Genomic DNA, 18287 nt, shown 5'->3' on the forward strand with positions numbered 1-18287 from the left:
AATAGAGCTAGTTCATTTCTTGAATAGTTGAGGGTTTTGCTTGTTTTCCTCTCCATAGCGATATTATGGAGATCAGAACCCATCATGATGTCTACTAGAGGGCTGACAGCAACCAAAGGACGTTGCACCAACGTTTCCTCCATCCCTCCCCTCCCACCCGCTTGCATTCAGCTCTTTTAAAAATGTGAAGTGAAGACCAAACAGCCAACACCTTTCAGACTCAGAAAAAAAAACCAGGGTCGTCTTTACGATGGGTGCTGCTGAAGACCTTATTGCCCTTCCAGGTCATTGATAAACCACAGTGCTATTCATGTACTACAGGTAGAAAATAAATAAATACAGATATATTATGCAAAAAGAAAATGATTGTACACATAATACATCTGAGGTATTACCAATTTAAATAAGGTTTCATGCTAGTTCAAGCTTCGGTGCCTAGTTAAATTCTGGAATTTGTAATAAATAGATGAAGAATGATTACGTATATAGTGTATGGATCTCTTCTGTAAACCTTGTCCGATTTAAACGTAAGAGCGTGTTGGGCTAACTCTTACGCAAACCACAAGTTTTCACAATAAATACAGCTTCAAAAAGTTGTCTTAAAAAGTTCCTGCAACACTGAAACGTTTCTAGAAGGGGCTGTGTGTACGACTGGCAACATTAGCGAGGAGTATTTCTCAACTGGTCTTTTCATACAAAACACAAGGAAATTCATACGTGAAAGTCTTTTTCCCTCCCTCCCCACCCCACCCCGTCATGAAAGTTTAGAAATTTTTGCACAAACAGCGAGAGAACTGATTGTAGCTGCAGTATGTCAAAACGTCCATGTTCTATAAAGACCAAAAATAGTTTGTTTGCTTAGAAAGTCTTTTTTTGTTGTTGTTTTTTCCTCCGTATTTTTGAGTAGCGTTATCATCCTTTTGGTGAAAGTTTGCCCATCTGACCGTTCTTCGGTTTTCCTTTCGGTGCTGGTCCTTCCCACCCCAGCCACGTGGGCGTTTCACACTTTCACCGTCTCCATCAGCGATGACTTGATGGCATCCTCCAAAAGTTGATTGTCTGTGAAAGGGGCCGGGGTTTCGGGGACGGATTCGGACAAACCGATGAGGGACTCCAAGAAACAAGAGCCCTGATCTCCGGCTTGCGGGAAGCCAGGGAAATTAGGCAACTGAAACTGTAACGCTGAGAAGTTATCGAGGTTCTCGTACTCCTTTAAGGAGTTGTAAAGGGGTCCCAAGTTATAGTCCGAGAAGGACTGGAAGAAATCCAAGGAGTCAGAGGAAAGGCTGAGGTCGGCGTAGCTCTTGGAGCAGGGCTCGGCCGGGGATGAGGCGCAGCAGGACAGCCCATCGCACCGCGCGTGGACAGCATCCTCCAGCAAACCTCCGCCATCCTGGTTGGCATTCTCATCCAGGCACTCGGAGAGGTGGGACAAATGGCCGGGGACAGGCTTGGCCTCGCCGCCGTGGTCCTCAATGAAGAAGTCAGCGGGGTGAAAGCAGCTCAGGTCATCCTGGCCGCGGCCACCCTCTTCCTCGGCATCCGAGTCGTTGAAGTGGAGGATGCGTGCCAAGCCGTCGTCATCCACGTCTGACTGGGACTTGTCGGAGGGGAGGCTCTCGTAGGGCTCCTCCAGGTCCTCGCTGGGGTGGGAGGAGATGGAGGAGTCCGTCATGTCGCTGCTGCAGCTGTTCTCCCCCAGGGCCTCCAGGTCGGGGCTGAACTGGAAGGCGGGTGCCAGCGGCACGGCGCGCTCCTCCAAAGAGCCCTTCCCCGCTGCACATCCCAAGGGTGGGAGCCGCTCCCGAAAAGGGGGCTCAGCCTCCACCACCTTCTCGCTGCTCTGCTGCTGTTTCTCCAGCTCCAGCTTCATGATGGTGTGGATGAAGTGGGTCTGCACGCGGGCCTGGTTGAACTCGATCCTGCCCTCGGTGTTGCCGCAGCCGTCCTTGGTGCAGCCGCAGGGGAAGGAGGTGTGATCCATCTGGCGTGGGGAGAAGCAGAGGCGGAGGGTTAGGACCGAACCCAGCGGCGCAAAATCGAAACCGCCCGTGACTCGCCCGCCCCGAGAAACCAAGTAACAGCTGAGGGGTTTAAAAGCAGACTAAAACAAATAGTAATAATAGTAAAAGACACCCTGCTCTTTTGAAGTGTTGTAATAAAAACATTGGATTTCAGTACAACTGAAGGAAGTTAAAACGGTTCCAAAAAAGCAAGATATAATGCTCCAAAAGGAGACATAAGGGGGCAAACATAAGTTTTTATATATTCCATCTCGATATTTAACACCTGATCCGTATTGCCTGTTGCTGAGACAAGAAGAAGTTGCTCAACAGGCATCTGCGGCACCTTTATGTCCCTGTTACCAGCAGCCGCTAGAGGGGGGCTGTGACACGCACAAGGAGCACCCGTCCTGTGCGCACCCATCCGCCTGCGCACACCCACCCTACAGCACCCCCAGCCCGCAACCACGGCATCGGGGGGGCGAGCGGTACCCAGAATAGGGAATGTGGCTCCCCAAACACAGCTGGGCAGGCACCCGTAAAAAATAAAATGAAAAATATAATAAGCTAATTGAATATAGAGGGATTATCCCACTTTGCAGGCGGTCTGCACAGCTAGCTGTGGGCTGACACTCAGCTGACACTCCCACGTTCGCCTGAGCGCGCTGCGAGTTGTGATACACACCAAGGGAAAATAAAATTAAAAATAAAACCAAGGGGGAGGAGGAGAAATCGCAGCCTCGTGTGAGGAGCAAGAAGCTTTCGTTTGCGAAGGCATTCCCACGTGTCTCATCTCCAACAGGAGACCAAGCCGGCACGGGTCTCCTGGGGACGGACGGGGTGGGGGCATTCATGCTGCAGGCTCAGGGACATCCCCACGGCTGCAGCGGCAGCGTGTGGATGGTGACACGTGTGATTTGGGAAGCGGACGCTTTCGAGCAGCGTCTGCCTTGCAGCCTGGGGAGCATCTCCAAGAGCTTCAGTCCGAGCGCAGGTGGGAACAGATGCATTTTACAAGCTGCCCTAGCTCTTGTTCAAAACCCCCCTGCTTTAACGTACACACCAGCCGGAGCCGCAGCTTCTCCCCCGTGCCCAGAGGTGAGGGCAGTACCTGACATTTAATGCCTGCCAAGCTGCAGCTGCAGGTCTCCGGGTCGCAAACCTCCCGGCAGTCGCAGCCGCAGTCCTCCCGGGACAGGCGGATGTTGTGCAGTTCCCGCTTCTCCTCCTTGTCGATCTTCTTCACCCCCATGGCTTTCAGCAGCGCGCGTCTCTTCTTGGCAGGGTAGGGCTGGAGGAAGAAGCCGTCCTCCAGGTCCACGTTGCTGACGTCGATGTCGTCGTCGGAGATGTCTTCGATGGTGAGCTGGTTGGCCTCCTCCGACTCCTTCGTGCCGTTCATGGTTAGCTGAGGGCAAAAAGCAGGTAAAGTGTTAGGGACCTGTCAGGGACACCAAGCCATCAGCAATCCCAGGTCAGGAGAAACAAGAAAGGAAAGATCTCTCCCCCATGGTGGCTGGCCCCAAGACCAAAATCTGTGTCAAAGCCCCCAGAGACCTGACAGACACCTGACACGTGGAGTTCAGCATCTCTTTCACCACCTTTCAAGGGTGGAAAACTGAGCTGAAAATCCCACACCGGAGCCTGTGCTTTCTGGAGACCCAAAGAGGGTTAAGGACCGATGCCCTCAGGTCTCAGAGAGGCTCCTAATAAAAAATGGCCATCAACTAACGACATCCACCCGCTCCTCACCAACCCAGCCCCACGCTCCTACTCACTTTCCATTTCAACGCTTCCAACTTCTCCTCTTTCAATTTCTCTTCAAGTTTCTCCCGACGAACGTTTTCCTGCTCCTTTGAAAACTCCGCTAGCGTGAACTGCCGGGAGGAGCTGTGTTTGCTCACCATCCCCAGGGTACAGCCCCCACGACTAGGCACGCTCGTGAACCCCTGGCAGCGTGGGAAGTAAAACACAGTGACCCGGTCAAACTCCACATTGTTCTTCTTTAGTCGCTTGGATTTCTTCAGGATAGACGTGGCTAAAAATGGGGGAAGGAAAAAAAGCACAAAGTCAGTACTGCCATCCTGCAGACAGGATAGAAATACTACAAACAGGCTGTAAATGTGACAAACAGGCAGGACTTGCAATTACTCTCTCAACAGGGACATGATGGGACAAGGTTACAACATCGCTTGACGGCTTCTGGTGTTTTAGGATCTAACACTTCAAAGGTGGCATGAGGATGGAGAGGAAACTAAGCCAAGTCCTGATGCATTGGAGTCACCGATCAGATTCACCCTAAGAAACGGCTGCTGCTTCTCCTTCCCGCTTGACTTCCTCCAGGAAACATACATTTGCTTATTCTTCACGTGCAGCAGAGCATAACGAACAAGCAACAAGCCATCCTACGTGCCTGTCTGGCTCTAAACCCAAGCACCCTGCCCCATGTTCAAGAGCTCGCAGTTTGCTCCCAGGATGCCAGAGCACCAACACTCCAGCACTGCGTGGCTCCAGCTTTTGTGGCAGGGCCGAAAATAGCCAAAACGGCTGTTTTTCTGGTACTTCCTTTCACCATCCAGTGGGAGGAACTAAGAATCTATAGTTTATTCTCAAGAGACTCATTTGAGAGCAGCTGCAAAGATGTTAATCATTATGCAGGTGATCCCAGGGTAAACATGGCAATACATGACGCTGGTTTATCTTAAACTGCTGAAACATGCTACACACCATTTAAAGTGGAGTCTCTCCAGAGATACCTAGTTCTGCACATTTGCACGTGCAAACAGAGCAGATGGAGGTGGACTAATTAGCCAGGGCAGTTTCAGAGTCAATGAGTTTCCACGAACGTAGCTGGCCACAGAAAGCAAAGTGAAACGCAGTGGTACTGGGTTACCGAGCTGCTTTTTCTGCTGCATGAGCATGTCAGGAACAAGAGTCAGCGACGCACACAAATTCGGTGGGTTTTTTTGGTCCCATTTTCTGCATGGATGTCTTGGTTGCCATCATGGAGAACATGGGAAAAAAAAACAACCCAGAAAGGATGGGCGACTCCTGCAGAGCTGGGATCCGAGCCCCCCTCTTCGGATGACAGAGCCGCAGGCAGCCCTACTGCGCGGAGCCAACCTAAAGGGCTGCTGAAAACCCAAGGGGTTTGGCTAGCCCCGAAGGCTGGGAAAGTGCAAGACCGGACAGTTAGCTGCACCCGTGTTTCACAAGTCTCGCTTGCCAAAATATAGCATTTCAGTTTCATATGAAAAAAAAAAAAAGTGTTCACCCAGCTGCGTCAGCAGCTTCTGCTAAATAGCTGAGGGTTTCACACTGGGCTCTGCAGTCGCTTTGATGATATCTTTGCACTGCGCGTTGCATTTTCATAATAACCTTGACTCAATCTTCTAAAACATTAGCTCTTTATCAAGAGGCAAGTTAACCACCGCAATCATCTATCGGCTGAGCTGCTGCACTTTGGCATTTGCTTCTCCCTCCCCACACCCCCCCGCTCCGAAATTGTTTTCCCATTCCTGACCCTTTTCCAATTGAGCCAGAGAATACAAAAAGTTCATTGTTTTGTCACAAAACCTGGGAAGACAAGCAAGAATGAGACTCTTTATTATTACAAGACTTCTAAAGCGTTTTCAGACCACTGCGTGTTTGTGTATGTCTGCTAAGTGGACCTTAACTGCTATATACAGTGGGTGTTCAGTATAATTTACTAGGTTGGACTATTTCTCCTCCGTCAAGATGGTCCCCTATTGTATTTTTTATTTTTCCCGTCGCATGGCAGATAAAGGATTTTACAACCTTGTCTTCTGTTTTCCTAAAAGTTCTCAAAATTGATACTGCTGGGAAAACAAAATAGCATTTATCTGTACTAACAGCGGAGGCAATGTCAAACGTGTCATGTTCTTTGGCAACGTACCCAACTTACGTAGGAAACGGGTTCTGAAATGGTAATTACGCTACTGGTTAATCATTTTTAAAAAACAGCGTTATGGGCCTTTGCTGTCTGTTTAGTCGTTGCCTATGGAATAGCTTGACAGGGGACTGAGGGTGGTGGGATGGTCCTACAGCACTGGCTTGGAGGCACCTGCATATCTGCACAGCCGGGTTTTTGGGTTTCCACTCCTGGAAATTTGGACTTCAGCAAAAATGTTATAAAGGAATGATAAATGCTGGGAGGAAGGGCTGAGGAATGCTGGCCGATTATAAAACCAAGATAAATGGGTATAATGACAGGGAGCTGGTGTTATGGCCACTTCCACTACTGAAGATGTGCTCCAAGGGGGTCTCTGCATGGACAGAGGTGACGACCCACCACCACGCTACAAAAAACCCGTGCGTGGGCATGTCTGATCCCGGGAAAGGAGCTGCCGGAGATACTCACGGGTGAAGCTGGGCATTAAGGCAGAGCTGGGCTTGGGCTCTCCACGGGAGTTCTCCTCATCCGACTCCCAGCCCGAGGACGCCGAGGAGGAGAGGGGGGAGCAGGAGGAGGAGGAGCAGTAGGTGCTGTCATCCCCCAGCTCTTCGTACTTCCTTTTCAGAACCCCACTCATGGTGATGCCGTAAATTTTCATATAACTGGAAAACAAAGGAGAAAAGCAAAATAAAGCAAAGGAAATACTAACAGTTTCTGGTGATGAGCAGGATGGCTTTAACCCCCAGCAAGACTTCTCCACCAGGTCCACCCGGCCATGCAGGTGTGATTCCCAAAAAGTGCTCTCCCCCCAAAAAACCCACACCTTACTACTCGCGCTGTGCACACCTGCTGAATTTCTCTCCCATTTTACGATGCCGCAGAAAAACCGACTATCACAGACAACAAACTGTCCAGAAACCAATTCAATCAACACAAATGTTATCAAACAATAAGTATTACATTTTGCTTACTAATTCTTTTATGTTAACTCCTTACCCAGATCGCTTTCTATGCAGTTACAGCTTTAACGTCTTGCTAATTACAAAAATAAGCCAGTTTGCAGAGAACAATCTGTTGGCATGATTTACTTGCTACAGCCCCCTGGGGAAACAGACTTATTAAATGAAGCACTGAAATACAAATATATCAACTGTGAAGAACAGCCCTTCTCCTCACGGTGCCTTTCATAGTCAGTCCCCCATTCAATAAGCTATTCTTGTTTAGGCTGGGTTATGTATCAAGCATAGTAGCAATTAAAAACAACGCAGCTAATTAAAAACAAAGGAGCTCTGTACTTGTCTAGATTCCTAAATTTCCTGCATGCTTTTTCCCTGCTCATCTTAAAGAAAAAAAAAAGAAAACCAAAAATAACTTTGTTGCATCTTTTAACCTTTGCTTTTATAAGGTTTGTGGGGTTTTCGTCTCCTGAAATTGCACAAAAGCTACACACCTTGTCTACAATAGGCTAATGGATCTCAGAGCCCACCTAGCCTGGGATGCTCTTGCACAGACGATGGACTGTGTTTCCTTTTAGACGCTGGCAACATCGCAGCAGATGCCTCTGCTTCTGCAGAAGTCACTGCCAGCTTATTTTGAAGCCAGTGAGCCATACCCAAAGCTGAAAACCAGGCTGCTGCCAGAGGAGTGACTTGCTTTCACCCCATCCCACCGGGCTGTAAGGCACAATCATGGTGGGAGAGATGCAGCCCCAGCCCAGAAAATCCCTCCAGCAAGGAGGGGAGAGCCCCGGCACTGCGGGATGCTACCAGCCACCCCGGCGCTTCAATAAAACCAGAGATAGCAGGCAAAACCTAAAGCATCCCTGAAATTCGGATGACACCGGGATGCTTCAGACACATACAGCCCCAGGACGGTGACAGTGCGGATGCGGGGGTGCCAGACACCCAGTCCCCATCCCCTCCCGCCAGCTGAAACTCCTCCACCGGCCAAATTTGCTCTTTATAACCATCGCACTTTCTCACCCTCTTTTGCATGTCTGAAGTTAATTTAAGTCTCCGAAAAAGAAAAAAAAACCACCAAACCCGCCCTGCTGACAGCCCTGAGCAGGCAGCACAGAAACCACACCGGGTTCAAAACCTCCTCACGATGGGATCTTCAGCATCTCGACGGCGCCGCACGGTAACACGGAGCAGGACGGCAGCACACGCGGTGCCTTCAAAGCCCTGCGCCAGCCCTCATTAATTATGTTTACCAACAGCTTCCCAAGAGACAATAGTCCCCTAAAAGGTCAAAAAAATCCCTGGATGAAACAGTTCCTCTGAAGAAGTTAATCATTCACTGCATCGTGCATCTATGGGGCTGCTGCATCCCCCACGGCTCCCCGAACCTGGGGGGCTGGGGAGAGGCGATCCCCTCCATCCCTCCTCCTCCTCCTCGGCAGCCCTGGAGCTGCAGGTGGTTTTGCCATGGAAGGGTTGTTGGGTTTTTTGGCCTTAATCCAAAACAGATGGGGAGAAGGTGAATTTGGCCACCCTCCAGCCCCAGCAGCGCATGTCCTACCTGACACCTGGATTAACCCCTTTCCTGCCTGTGCGATCCCGCAGGCAGCCACGACACCCAAACCAGCTACCTGGCTGCATTTACAAACCTTTTATTTTTATTGTTGTTTTGGTTTTTTTTTTGGTGCCTTCTGCTCTGTCTGATGTTTGCTTTAAGAAACGACCAGGAGCAAAGAAACCCTCCAAATCCACGGCAGGGGTTCGAATCAAAGCCTGAGCTGCAGCCAGAGGTTTGCTCATACCAGCTGATCCCGTTGTCCACCCGGAGCAGCCAAAAAACTTTGCAAAAAAACCCTCGCACGTGGCTTCAAGGAGCATCAGTTCACGCCTCAGAGCAAGTGCTCGCTGCTCCAAAGGACATCCCTGATGTGGCCGGTGAAGGATGCAACTGTCTAGCCAAGGGAGGGAAAAACCAGCTCCCTGAAAAGCCTGTAGGACACATGTCCAGCAGCAAACACCCTCAGAGATGTGATGTTGACCACATCCAAGCCTCGTGGGAGACACCGGAGGGTGGTGGAGTAGCCAAGGTCACACTGCTGAAATGGGGTTAACTCCCAGGTTCGGACCAAAAAGAAAAAAAAACCCCACGTGGCATTCATTTCTACCGGGATTTACCTGGTCTGCAGGACTCCCAGAGAAGCGAGAAGGTGGACATCGCGATGCTGCAGAGCGACGCAGCCCTGATGCTCAGGTCTCCTGCAAACCCAACAGCGCCCATCATGAGCCGCGCCGCCTTCCCCCAAACCACACAGCAAGAAAAAACCGAAGCCTTTTCCTCAAGCGAGCTAACCGAATTAACACAAACACCAAGCCAGAGCCAAGGCAAGCTGTGTATAAGATGGTGCAATTTTTTTTTTTTTTTTTTCCCCCCAAATACTATCATCCCTGATTAGCCACGTCTGGCAGAAGGATGAAGGGAGGTGTGTGCACCTCCCATCTATGAGAATAAGCCAAATGCATAGGAAAAAAAAACACCTTTGGCATGCCGTCTTATTCAAAACACCTATTGTTTTGTTAATGCAAAGTAGGTGTCGTGCAAACATGATTCTCAATTAATGGGAAAAAGCTGGTGAACCTGTTGCCCACCAGCCAAAACACATTAATTTTCCCCCGTAACACCTTCCCCCTCTTTGCTGATTTATGGCTGCAACATTTTCCAGGTCAAGTTTTCAAATCCTTCTCAGGAGCTACAAGCAATGTAGTGGGGCTGCACCCATTGGTATCTGCTTGTATCCACCCCCAAAAAATCCTCCAGACGAGGGTTTCGCTATCAAGGCAGAGGCGATCCTCTCCCCTTCTCGCCCCGGCACTTGGCAGCAGAATTCACGCCAGCAATTTGGACCCTGCCTTGAAAGCCATGTTGCTGAAACCACTTGCCGCTCAGCCAAAAAAACCCAGAGGCCAATTCAGCCACAGCGAGGATATTTTAATTGCAGTAATTCCACAAGTAATCTTAAATCCACATTGATATCTTACAAAGAAGTCACAAAAATGTGCACAGCATGTAAAAAAAAAAAATATGTATCTCTGTGCTTGCCACTGCAAATCTCTGCAGGCACCACCAAGTGCAGGATTTTACCACCTTCTCTCTCTCTCTCTCTCCTTTTTTTTTTTTTTTTTTTACATAACCTGAAATAAAATAATCCTATCTTCCTTTTAGTTGCCAAAAAAGACATTCTGTTCTTGGCTAAGACTTCTTACTCATCTATTTTACTGAAAACAGCTTTTGGAACAAGTACATAATGCAATGGATCAAACCCGCAGGAATTCCTCTCTGGCACTAGAACTCCCACTATCCTGGGAATACTTTCTAACAAATATTTAGCCCAGATGTGCATTCCTTTCTTTTTCTCTCCCTCCTTTTTTTTTTTTTTTTTTTTTTTAAAGCATTAAACTTTGGGTGGGGGGAGCAGGGGGGTGGCTGTCTAGTTGGGGGGAAGGGAATCAAATCTGCAAAGTCCCATTTCTGGCACTCGGCAAGTTGCAGGGTAAAGCCCTAATACACTGGAATGCGAGGAATTAATGTTTTAACTATCCTCCTCTTGGACGACGTCTCAACAGTAAATATTTCGAGTAATTTAGATTTAAGAAGGTTTGGCATTTGTTTAGCCAAGCGCAGAGGAAGGCAACTAAAACCTCTACCAGTGTCCAGTTAGTCTATTTATAAGAGACTGCACAAAGAGGCATCATGGCTTTGTGCAGAAGTATGCGGAGAAGACGTTTCGGTGTTATATTTTGGGGCTGTATACGTGCTTTGCACCGGGCAGGCAAACGCAGCAGCTCAAGCAAGGCAAAGGAAACTTCTCCCAGCAAGTCCAGCAGCTGCGTTTGCTTGTGCCACAACTCCCATGGTATTGCAGGAGAACACCTACGAGCAAGGATATTTTAAATTTTAGGGTTTCCATTGGTGGAGCATCCTAAAGAATGGAAGGATCCCAAATTTGTGCATAAGCTATTGAAAGCAAACTTTCTTCTGCAAAGCAATTTGGATAAAAACAACAACAACAACAAAAAAACAACAAAAAACCTCAGTGCAATACACTATAAGTATTTATTTTCCACTGGCTTTTTGAGCCGGTTTGCCGACTTTACAAGCACAGCTGCCTGCCTGCAGCCCGGGAAGCCAAGGTGGACTCTTCCCAGCACACCGGGACGAGGGCTCGGGCGCCGGGAGCGAGTTAACAACTCTGCTGAGCCATGAGTCAGAGCGGCTCCGGCTCCCGCTCCCTCCCCCAGAGCCGCAGTGGCTGTGCAGGTCTAGCAGGAGTAAATATTAGTTTAAAAAACATCACCGCATATTTTAGCCAGGTATGGCTCCGAACGCGACTCGCGGAGCAAACCTGGGGGAGTTTTTGGGGTCGGTGTTTATTTGCACGCCGCTGTTTATTGCGGGTCAGGCAACCTTGGTGCGAGTATCGCCAAAAACTGGTGCGGAGCTGAGCTTCCCGTTTAGCTATCACAGATATTTGACATCTAACAGCAGCAGTGATCCCAGTAACGCCTCTGGGTTACTTAATAATCACCGCGCTATCAACACTGATTCATTGCTTGTTCATTTAACTATTTTAATTCTTTGCATATTTACTTAAGTGGGTTCCCCAGCGTCACTGTGACAGCCTCCATGATGACAACACTTCCCAATTTCGGGGCTGACCCCCCGGTCAGGGCGAGTGGGATCATCCCATCGGGACCCTCCGGGGGACGGTCCCGCGCGTCTTCCCAGCCACGCAAGCTGTGCTTTCCAGTTCAGACCAGATTATTTTCACCCAGCTGGGTCTAAGGTTTCATAACCTTGCTCCGGTTAAAAATAGCCTCTGCCTACTACGCACCAGCAAAACCCAAAGTACCCCGTGCCGCGGAGCAGGAGCATGAATCAGTTCGTAGCACCAGGAGTTTATTCTCCTGCCAGAGACTGAACAGGCAAAACACCTTCCCCGGGAAGAGCATCAGAAGCGCTTACTCCATCTACTAATTTTCGGAAGGCCACAAAGAAAAAGGCTTTTCAGATTTTTCTATCAAGCCCTTATTTCTCGCTGACAGCTTGAAAGGTAAATAAGAAACATTAGCAAATACATTAAAGGTTATCTGACACGGCCCAAATGAAACGAGGTTCAAATGTACTCGGCGCAGATTGTGCTGTAATAAATATGAAAACAGCGAAGTGTGCTTTGTCTAGGAAAATCCTCTATTTGATTACACCTCATGAATAATTCACACCAGGTTTCCATATTTGTCCTCCTGTAGGTACACGCTGTGCATTACCTTGCCTGCTATATATACGCACGCATTTCCTGCGCTGAATTATTAAAGGCTTGCCGGGAGCTGCAGAGTCTCTCCACGCGGAGAACAAACACACCATCCCGAAAATAAACCCCCCAACCTTGATGGGCCTCATCTGCAAACTGCTCAGCAGAGGGGAAAAAAAAAAAAAAGAAAAACAATCATGGGAGGGGGGACTAAATAAAAAATTGCTGATGAGTTCGCTGTTACAAATGACAAGACTTTGAGGTTTGTAAATGGCCGTGAGGGTTTTCTCTCCATCCCACCGAGGCGATGTCATTACAGACGTTAGTAAGGTAGGCTTGCTTTAGGAAAGGGCTGTCCCTATGTGTCAGCCTCTTCCTACAGCGACATTATGTAACCCGGAGGTGACAGACACTTCGGAGGGTGCCGGGGGGGGCGGGCAAGCAAAAAAAAAAAAAAAAAAAAACACCACACTAAGAAAACTTAGTAGTTTTGGTTTTTTTTTTTTCCCTTTTTTTCTTTTTCTCAAGTGCGCAGTAGAAACCCCGATTTTTTATTTCGGAAGGCGGCAGGAGGGGGGGGCCGGCTCCCCGTCCGTCCGTCGGTCCATCCGTGTGCCGGTCGGTAGGTGTTGCTGTAGCGACGGGAAAGCATCCCCAGCCGGGCAGATTTGGGGAAGAGCGAGCCGGCAAGGCTCCCCCCCCCCCCGCCTTTCTTTCAACATCTAAAAATTGGAACCGCAGCCGTAAAGATGGAGCAGAGCTTTAACTGACAGGGGGAAAACTCAGCGCTACTCCGAATAAATATATAGGTATTTATATGTATATATAGCGCAGCGTTTTCTGCCGATGGGAAAGTGCGGGAGGGCCGGGGGAGCAGCAAAGCCCCTCCCGAGAAACGCGGTCCCGCTGCCCCGGGGGGTCCCGCACCCTCCCGCCAGCCCCAGCCCCGCCGGGCTCCGCTCGCCCCCGGGCAGGAGCAGCCCGGCCAGACGGCGCCGCTGCGGCGCGCCTGCCCGGGTCTGGACGGCGGGGAACCGAGACGGACCCCCCGACGGCGGGGCACCGGGACGGGCTCTGACCCGGACCCCAGGCAGCCGAGCACCGCGCCGGGCACTGCACCGGACCCCCGAAGGGCAAGCACCGACCTGGCTCTGAACCGGACCCCCGACGGCCGAACACCGCGCCGGACCCCCCGACCCGCGGTCCCGGACGGCGGAGCACCGAGCCTCCCCCGCGGCGCCGTGCTGCCCCCCCTCCCCGTTATCGCCGCCCCCATCCCGCCGCCGTGCTGCCCCCGGCGGGCCCTACCTGCGGCGGCGGCGGGTCTCGGCGCGGCGGCTCCGGCTGCAGCGGCGGTGCCTGGCGCGGCGCCTCCCGCTCTGCCGCTGCCGGGGCCGGGGCTGCGCCGCGCCGCGCTGCCCTTTTTCGTCAGTGGAAAACTCCGGGCTCTGACGCAGGCGGTGACAGGCGCGGGGCCGGCGCGCGCCCGGCCCGCCCGGCTTCCTGCCCCCCTCCCCGCCCCGGGCGGGGCGCTGAGTCAGGGCCGACGGGACGCCCCGCCCCGCCCCGCGCCGCGCGCCCGCACCGCCGCCCCCCCCCCCCCCCCCGCACCGCGCTGAGGCGGGGGCTCGGGGGACCCTGAAAGGGGTCGGGACACGCGGGGGGGGTTGGGGAGCCACAGGGGGTTGGGGACCCACAAGCGGGCATGGACCCCAAAATGGATGTGGGTCTCGCAGGGGGGGGCTTGTGTCCCACAAGGGGTTGGGGACCCACCAGCGGGAGTGGACCCCAAAATGGATGTGGGTCTCGCAGGGGGGGGAGTTTGTGTCCCACAAAGGGTTGGGGACCCACAGGCACTGCTTGGACCCCACAATGGATTTGGGTCCCACGGGGAGTTTGGGACCCACAAGGGGTTTGTGTCCCATAAGGGGTTGGGGACCCACCAGCGGGAGTGGACCGCAAAATGGATGTGGGTCTCGCGGGGGGGGGTTGTGTCCCACAAGGGGTTGTGGACCCACAAGCAGGAGTGAACCCCAAAATGGATGTGGGTCCCATGGGAGGGGTTTGTGTCCCACAAGGGGTTGGGGACCCACAGGCACAGCTTGGACCCCACAATGGATTTGGGTCCTACAGGGAGTTTGGGACCCACAAGGGGTTTGGGACCCACAAGGGGCTTGTGTCCCACAAGGGGTTGTGGACCCACAAGCAGGAGTGGACCCCAAAATGGATGTGGGTCCCATGGGAGGGGTTTGTGTCCCACAAGGGGTTGGGGACCCACAGGCACAGCTTGGACCCCACAATGGATTTGGGTCCCACAGGGAGTTTGGAACCCACAAGGGGTTTGTGACCCACAAGGGGTTTGTGTCCCACAAGGGGTTGTGGACCCACAAGCAGGAGTGGACCCCAAAATGGATGTGGGTCCCAGGAGGGTGCTTGTGTCCCACAAGGGGTTGGGGACCCACAAGCGGGAGTGGACCCCAAAATGGATGTGGGTCCCACAGGGGGGGGAGTTTGTGTCCCACAAAGGGTTGGGGACCCACAGGCACTGCTTGGACCCCACAATGGATGTGGGTCCCACAGGGGGTTTTGTGTCCCACAAGGGGTTTGGGACCCACAGGGGTTTTGGGACCTGAGAGGGATTTGGACTCTGCAAAGCGTTTGGGTCCCTACGTGGGATTTGGGACACACAGGCACAACTTGGACCCCAGAACGGATGTGGGTGCCTCAAGGGGTTTGGACCCCACAAGGGGTTGGGGACCCACAAGCAGGCTTGGACCCCAAAATGGGTGTGGGTCCCACGGGGGGGTTTATGTTCCACAAGGGGTTGAGGACCCACAGGCACAGCTCAGATCCCAAGATGGAGTGGGGCCACCACAGGGGCTTTGAGGCCCAAGGGGTTTGGAGCCCACAAACAGACTTGGCCACTGGAAGGGGGGGACCCCACAGAGGGTTTGGGACCCACAGGCACAGCTTGGACCCCAAAATTGATTTGGCTCCTACAGTGGGTTTGTGTCCCACAAGGGTTTTTGGACCCATGAGCATGAGTTGATCCCAGAAAGGGGTTGGAGCCCCACAAGGAGTTTGGGACTCAGAAGCAGGCTGGGCCCTGAAAGGGATTTGGGCCCCACAACAGCTTCAAGCCCCACAAGCAATGGCCCCCAAAAGGGATTTGGGCCCCACAGAGTGCCTGGGACCCACGGGCAGCCTTGGACCCCAAAACAGATTTGGGGCCCAGAAGGGTTTTGGGCCCTACAAGGAATTTGGGACCCACCAGCAAGGCTTGGACCCCCAAACAAATTTGGGTCCCACAGGGGGGTTGGCCCCACAGGGATTTGGGAGCCACAGGGGATTTGGGACCCACAAGCAAGGTTTGCACCCCCCAAGGGATTTGGGCCCTATAAGGGGTTTGGGTCCCACAGGAGAGGCTTGGCCTCCAAAAGGGGTTGGGATCCAAAAGCAGGGCTTGACCTACAAGCAAGAATTGGCCCTCAAAAGAGTTTCTGGACACCAAGGGGATTTGGCACCTACACAAAAGACCTGGGTCCCGAAAGGGATTTGGGCCCCACAGGGGTTTTGGGCCCCACAAGTAAGGCTTGGACCCCAAAAGAGGTTTGGGGTGCACAAGCAGGGTTTGACCTCTTGAAGGGATTTGGACCCACCTGAAGATGCTTGGGGCATAGCAGCAAGGCCTGGCCCCTGAAGGGAATTTTGGATCCACAGGGATTTGATCCCCAAAAGGTGTTTGGGCCCTACAGGCAAAAGTTGATCCCTCAAGCGGATTTGGGCCCCCCAAAGGAACTTGAGGCCCCATGGGCAAGGGTTGACACCAAAATGGGTTTGAGCCCCACAAGCAAGAGTTGTCCCCCAAAGGGGGTCTCTGAAAGGGACTTTGGCCCTGTAAGTGAGGCTTGGTCCCCAGAGGGATTTAAGGCCCCACAGGCAGGAGACACGATGTTTTGGGGAGTTCATTTCCCAGCATGGTTGGGATGGGAGGGACGACTGGGAGCCTGCACCAGGTCACCCCCCAGCTCTGGTCACTGCAGCATTCAGCTGAGGATCTCCTCATGCTTCCCATGGACCACCAGGAGCTTTCAGAGAGCTGCACCACTGGGATTAAACCCCTTGCAGGGGCAGGCGAGGTGCAGACGTAACCCGCCGTTTCCCAATTTCGGCACTTGGCTGGATTTTTGCCCCACGAGCTGCAGCTGGGCCAACGGCCAGTGGCACGGTCAGAGTCCCCGGGCTATGAAGCTGCCTGCTCTAGGACGGCTCTTTAAAATGGAGCCCAGTTGTACCCCACAGGGTTTGGGTACAGCCAAGCTGCAGGAGTCCCTGTGTAGGACCAAGTCCATTGGAGGTGGGAGGACTTGTCTCCTCTGGCTCCATGGAGGAGCCTGAAAATGGCTGTACCAGGGTCTCCTCAACTCCACCTCTGCATCCAGCCTCTAAGGGGCTGCTCACTCCCTTCCTACGCCAAGGTCCCGCTTTGATCCTTCGCTTGCCATAGCTTCAACTCAAAATCAGACGGAGTCGGCTTGGATTTGCGTTGACCAAGAAGGTGGACGAGGTTGGATTGGGATGTGGGCAGATTTCCCCAAGCACACGTACCCCTGTGCTCTGTTGTGAGCCCCTTAGCTCCAAGACGCTTCCCACACAGTGCTGCGAGGGAGTGCACCTCTTTCCAGGAATATTATTTTACTTGTAAACCTCTTGGGATGCCTTTCATCTTTTTTTTTTTTTTTTGTAACACAGGTGTCTCATTTGGAAGGTGCCCAGTCTGACCATGAATAGTGGAGAAGACGAGGTGAGAGCTCCAATGTAGTACAGCTCTTTTAAAGTAGACCACTGTGAAAGTCTCACACTTAGTCCTTTCACCAGTGAAAGCTTTCAAACTCTGGGGCTAAAATGTTGGGGGGGGGGGGAAATCTGATGCTGAAAAAGGTCCTCTTTAGCGCCAAAGCCACAGCCAGATTGATACCACTGTGCGAAGTGGTGCCACAGGTGCCACCAGGATTTTTGCTTCTCGTCTTATCCCGGTGTGTGTCGGTGATTCCCAGGGACGGGGCAGCCCCGCTATAGCCCTAATGGCACCGCTGCAAGGGCAGCAAACCGTAGTGGTGTGCGAGAGTGAGCAACCAGGGTGGACTGAGAACATCTGCAAGCCGATTTTGCTGCTGTACTTGATGTAACTCCATAACCCCGTGGTTGCCTCACACTTCTCATCTCCAGGTGCTTCACCCCAGTACCTGGCTCGCCTCCCTGTGTCTCTCTCCCCAGCCCATGAAACAACAACGACAGCTCCCAGCAGTACAGAAGCGCAGGAGGGATGAGTTGAGAGTTTACTTCAAAGATGCAAATATCGTGGAGGCAATATGTAATTATAGATGGTGCCCTGATGACGGGTGGGTCCTGTCTTTGAGGCACGAGGGCCTTCCTGAATATGCTGGCGTACAGCACTCGGTCGCCAAAGGAGAGGTTTTTTTGAGGTTTCGTTTACCATGTTTGGACATGGCCATGATTAATATTTCCTAACAGGAAGACATCATGCGTGCAGGCTTTCCTCTTCAGGGTTTGGGTCGAGGGTGACCAAGTTCAGGTTATACACTGGCTCCTCACTTCCTCTGCCTCCGAGACTACACCCTGGCCGGCCGCTGCCTCCCCGCCAGCCCGGCAGCCGCCAGCCGCGCTCCCAGCGGCTGCGGTCGCCCATCGCTGAGCCCGAAATGGGTCCTGGTGCCGGTGAGGTCTCACTGTGTAACCCCAGGGGACCTGGACAGCTTCGGTGTGATGGACCGGGTTATAGTATCATCTATCTATGTACTGCGTCTGTGAGAGGAACGGGGGGGTCATTTGTCACCATCCCCGAGCTGAGTTTGGCATGAAACCCAGGGTATGAGGGAAAGGGGATATCCTGGAAAACGCTTGGCAAAGTTGCCAGCGACCTCCAGGTTACAATATTTTCTCTCTTGCTTTTATTAGTTTTAATTAAAGTAAAGCCACTGTGAGATAGAGTCCCATGCAGGGCAGAAATTATTTAGCGATTCAGTCAGATGAACAATTCTGACCCCGAACTGCCCATACTTGTGTGTGTGTGAAAGAGAAG

At 52.2% G+C, this 18287-nt stretch overlaps 1 protein-coding gene across 1 annotated transcript; it reads right to left on the reverse strand.

Moving 5' to 3' along the window:
• Positions 1–880: 880 nt before the first annotated feature.
• Positions 881–13621, reverse strand: CSRNP1 (cysteine and serine rich nuclear protein 1). The gene is made up of 5 exons (XM_075144259.1): positions 13493–13621; positions 6385–6581; positions 3782–4041; positions 3115–3411; positions 881–1984 (listed from the first exon to the last, which is right to left on the reverse strand). The coding sequence occupies exons 2-5, from the start codon at positions 6575–6577 to the stop codon at positions 1001–1003; spliced, it is 1734 nt and encodes a 577-aa protein (XP_075000360.1). The 5' UTR covers positions 6578–6581; positions 13493–13621; the 3' UTR covers positions 881–1000.
• Positions 13622–18287: the final 4666 nt, after the last annotated feature.

Source organism: Calonectris borealis, chromosome 2, assembly GCF_964195595.1.
Source record: "Calonectris borealis chromosome 2, bCalBor7.hap1.2, whole genome shotgun sequence".
Classification (NCBI taxonomy): Eukaryota; Metazoa; Chordata; class Aves; order Procellariiformes; family Procellariidae; genus Calonectris; species Calonectris borealis.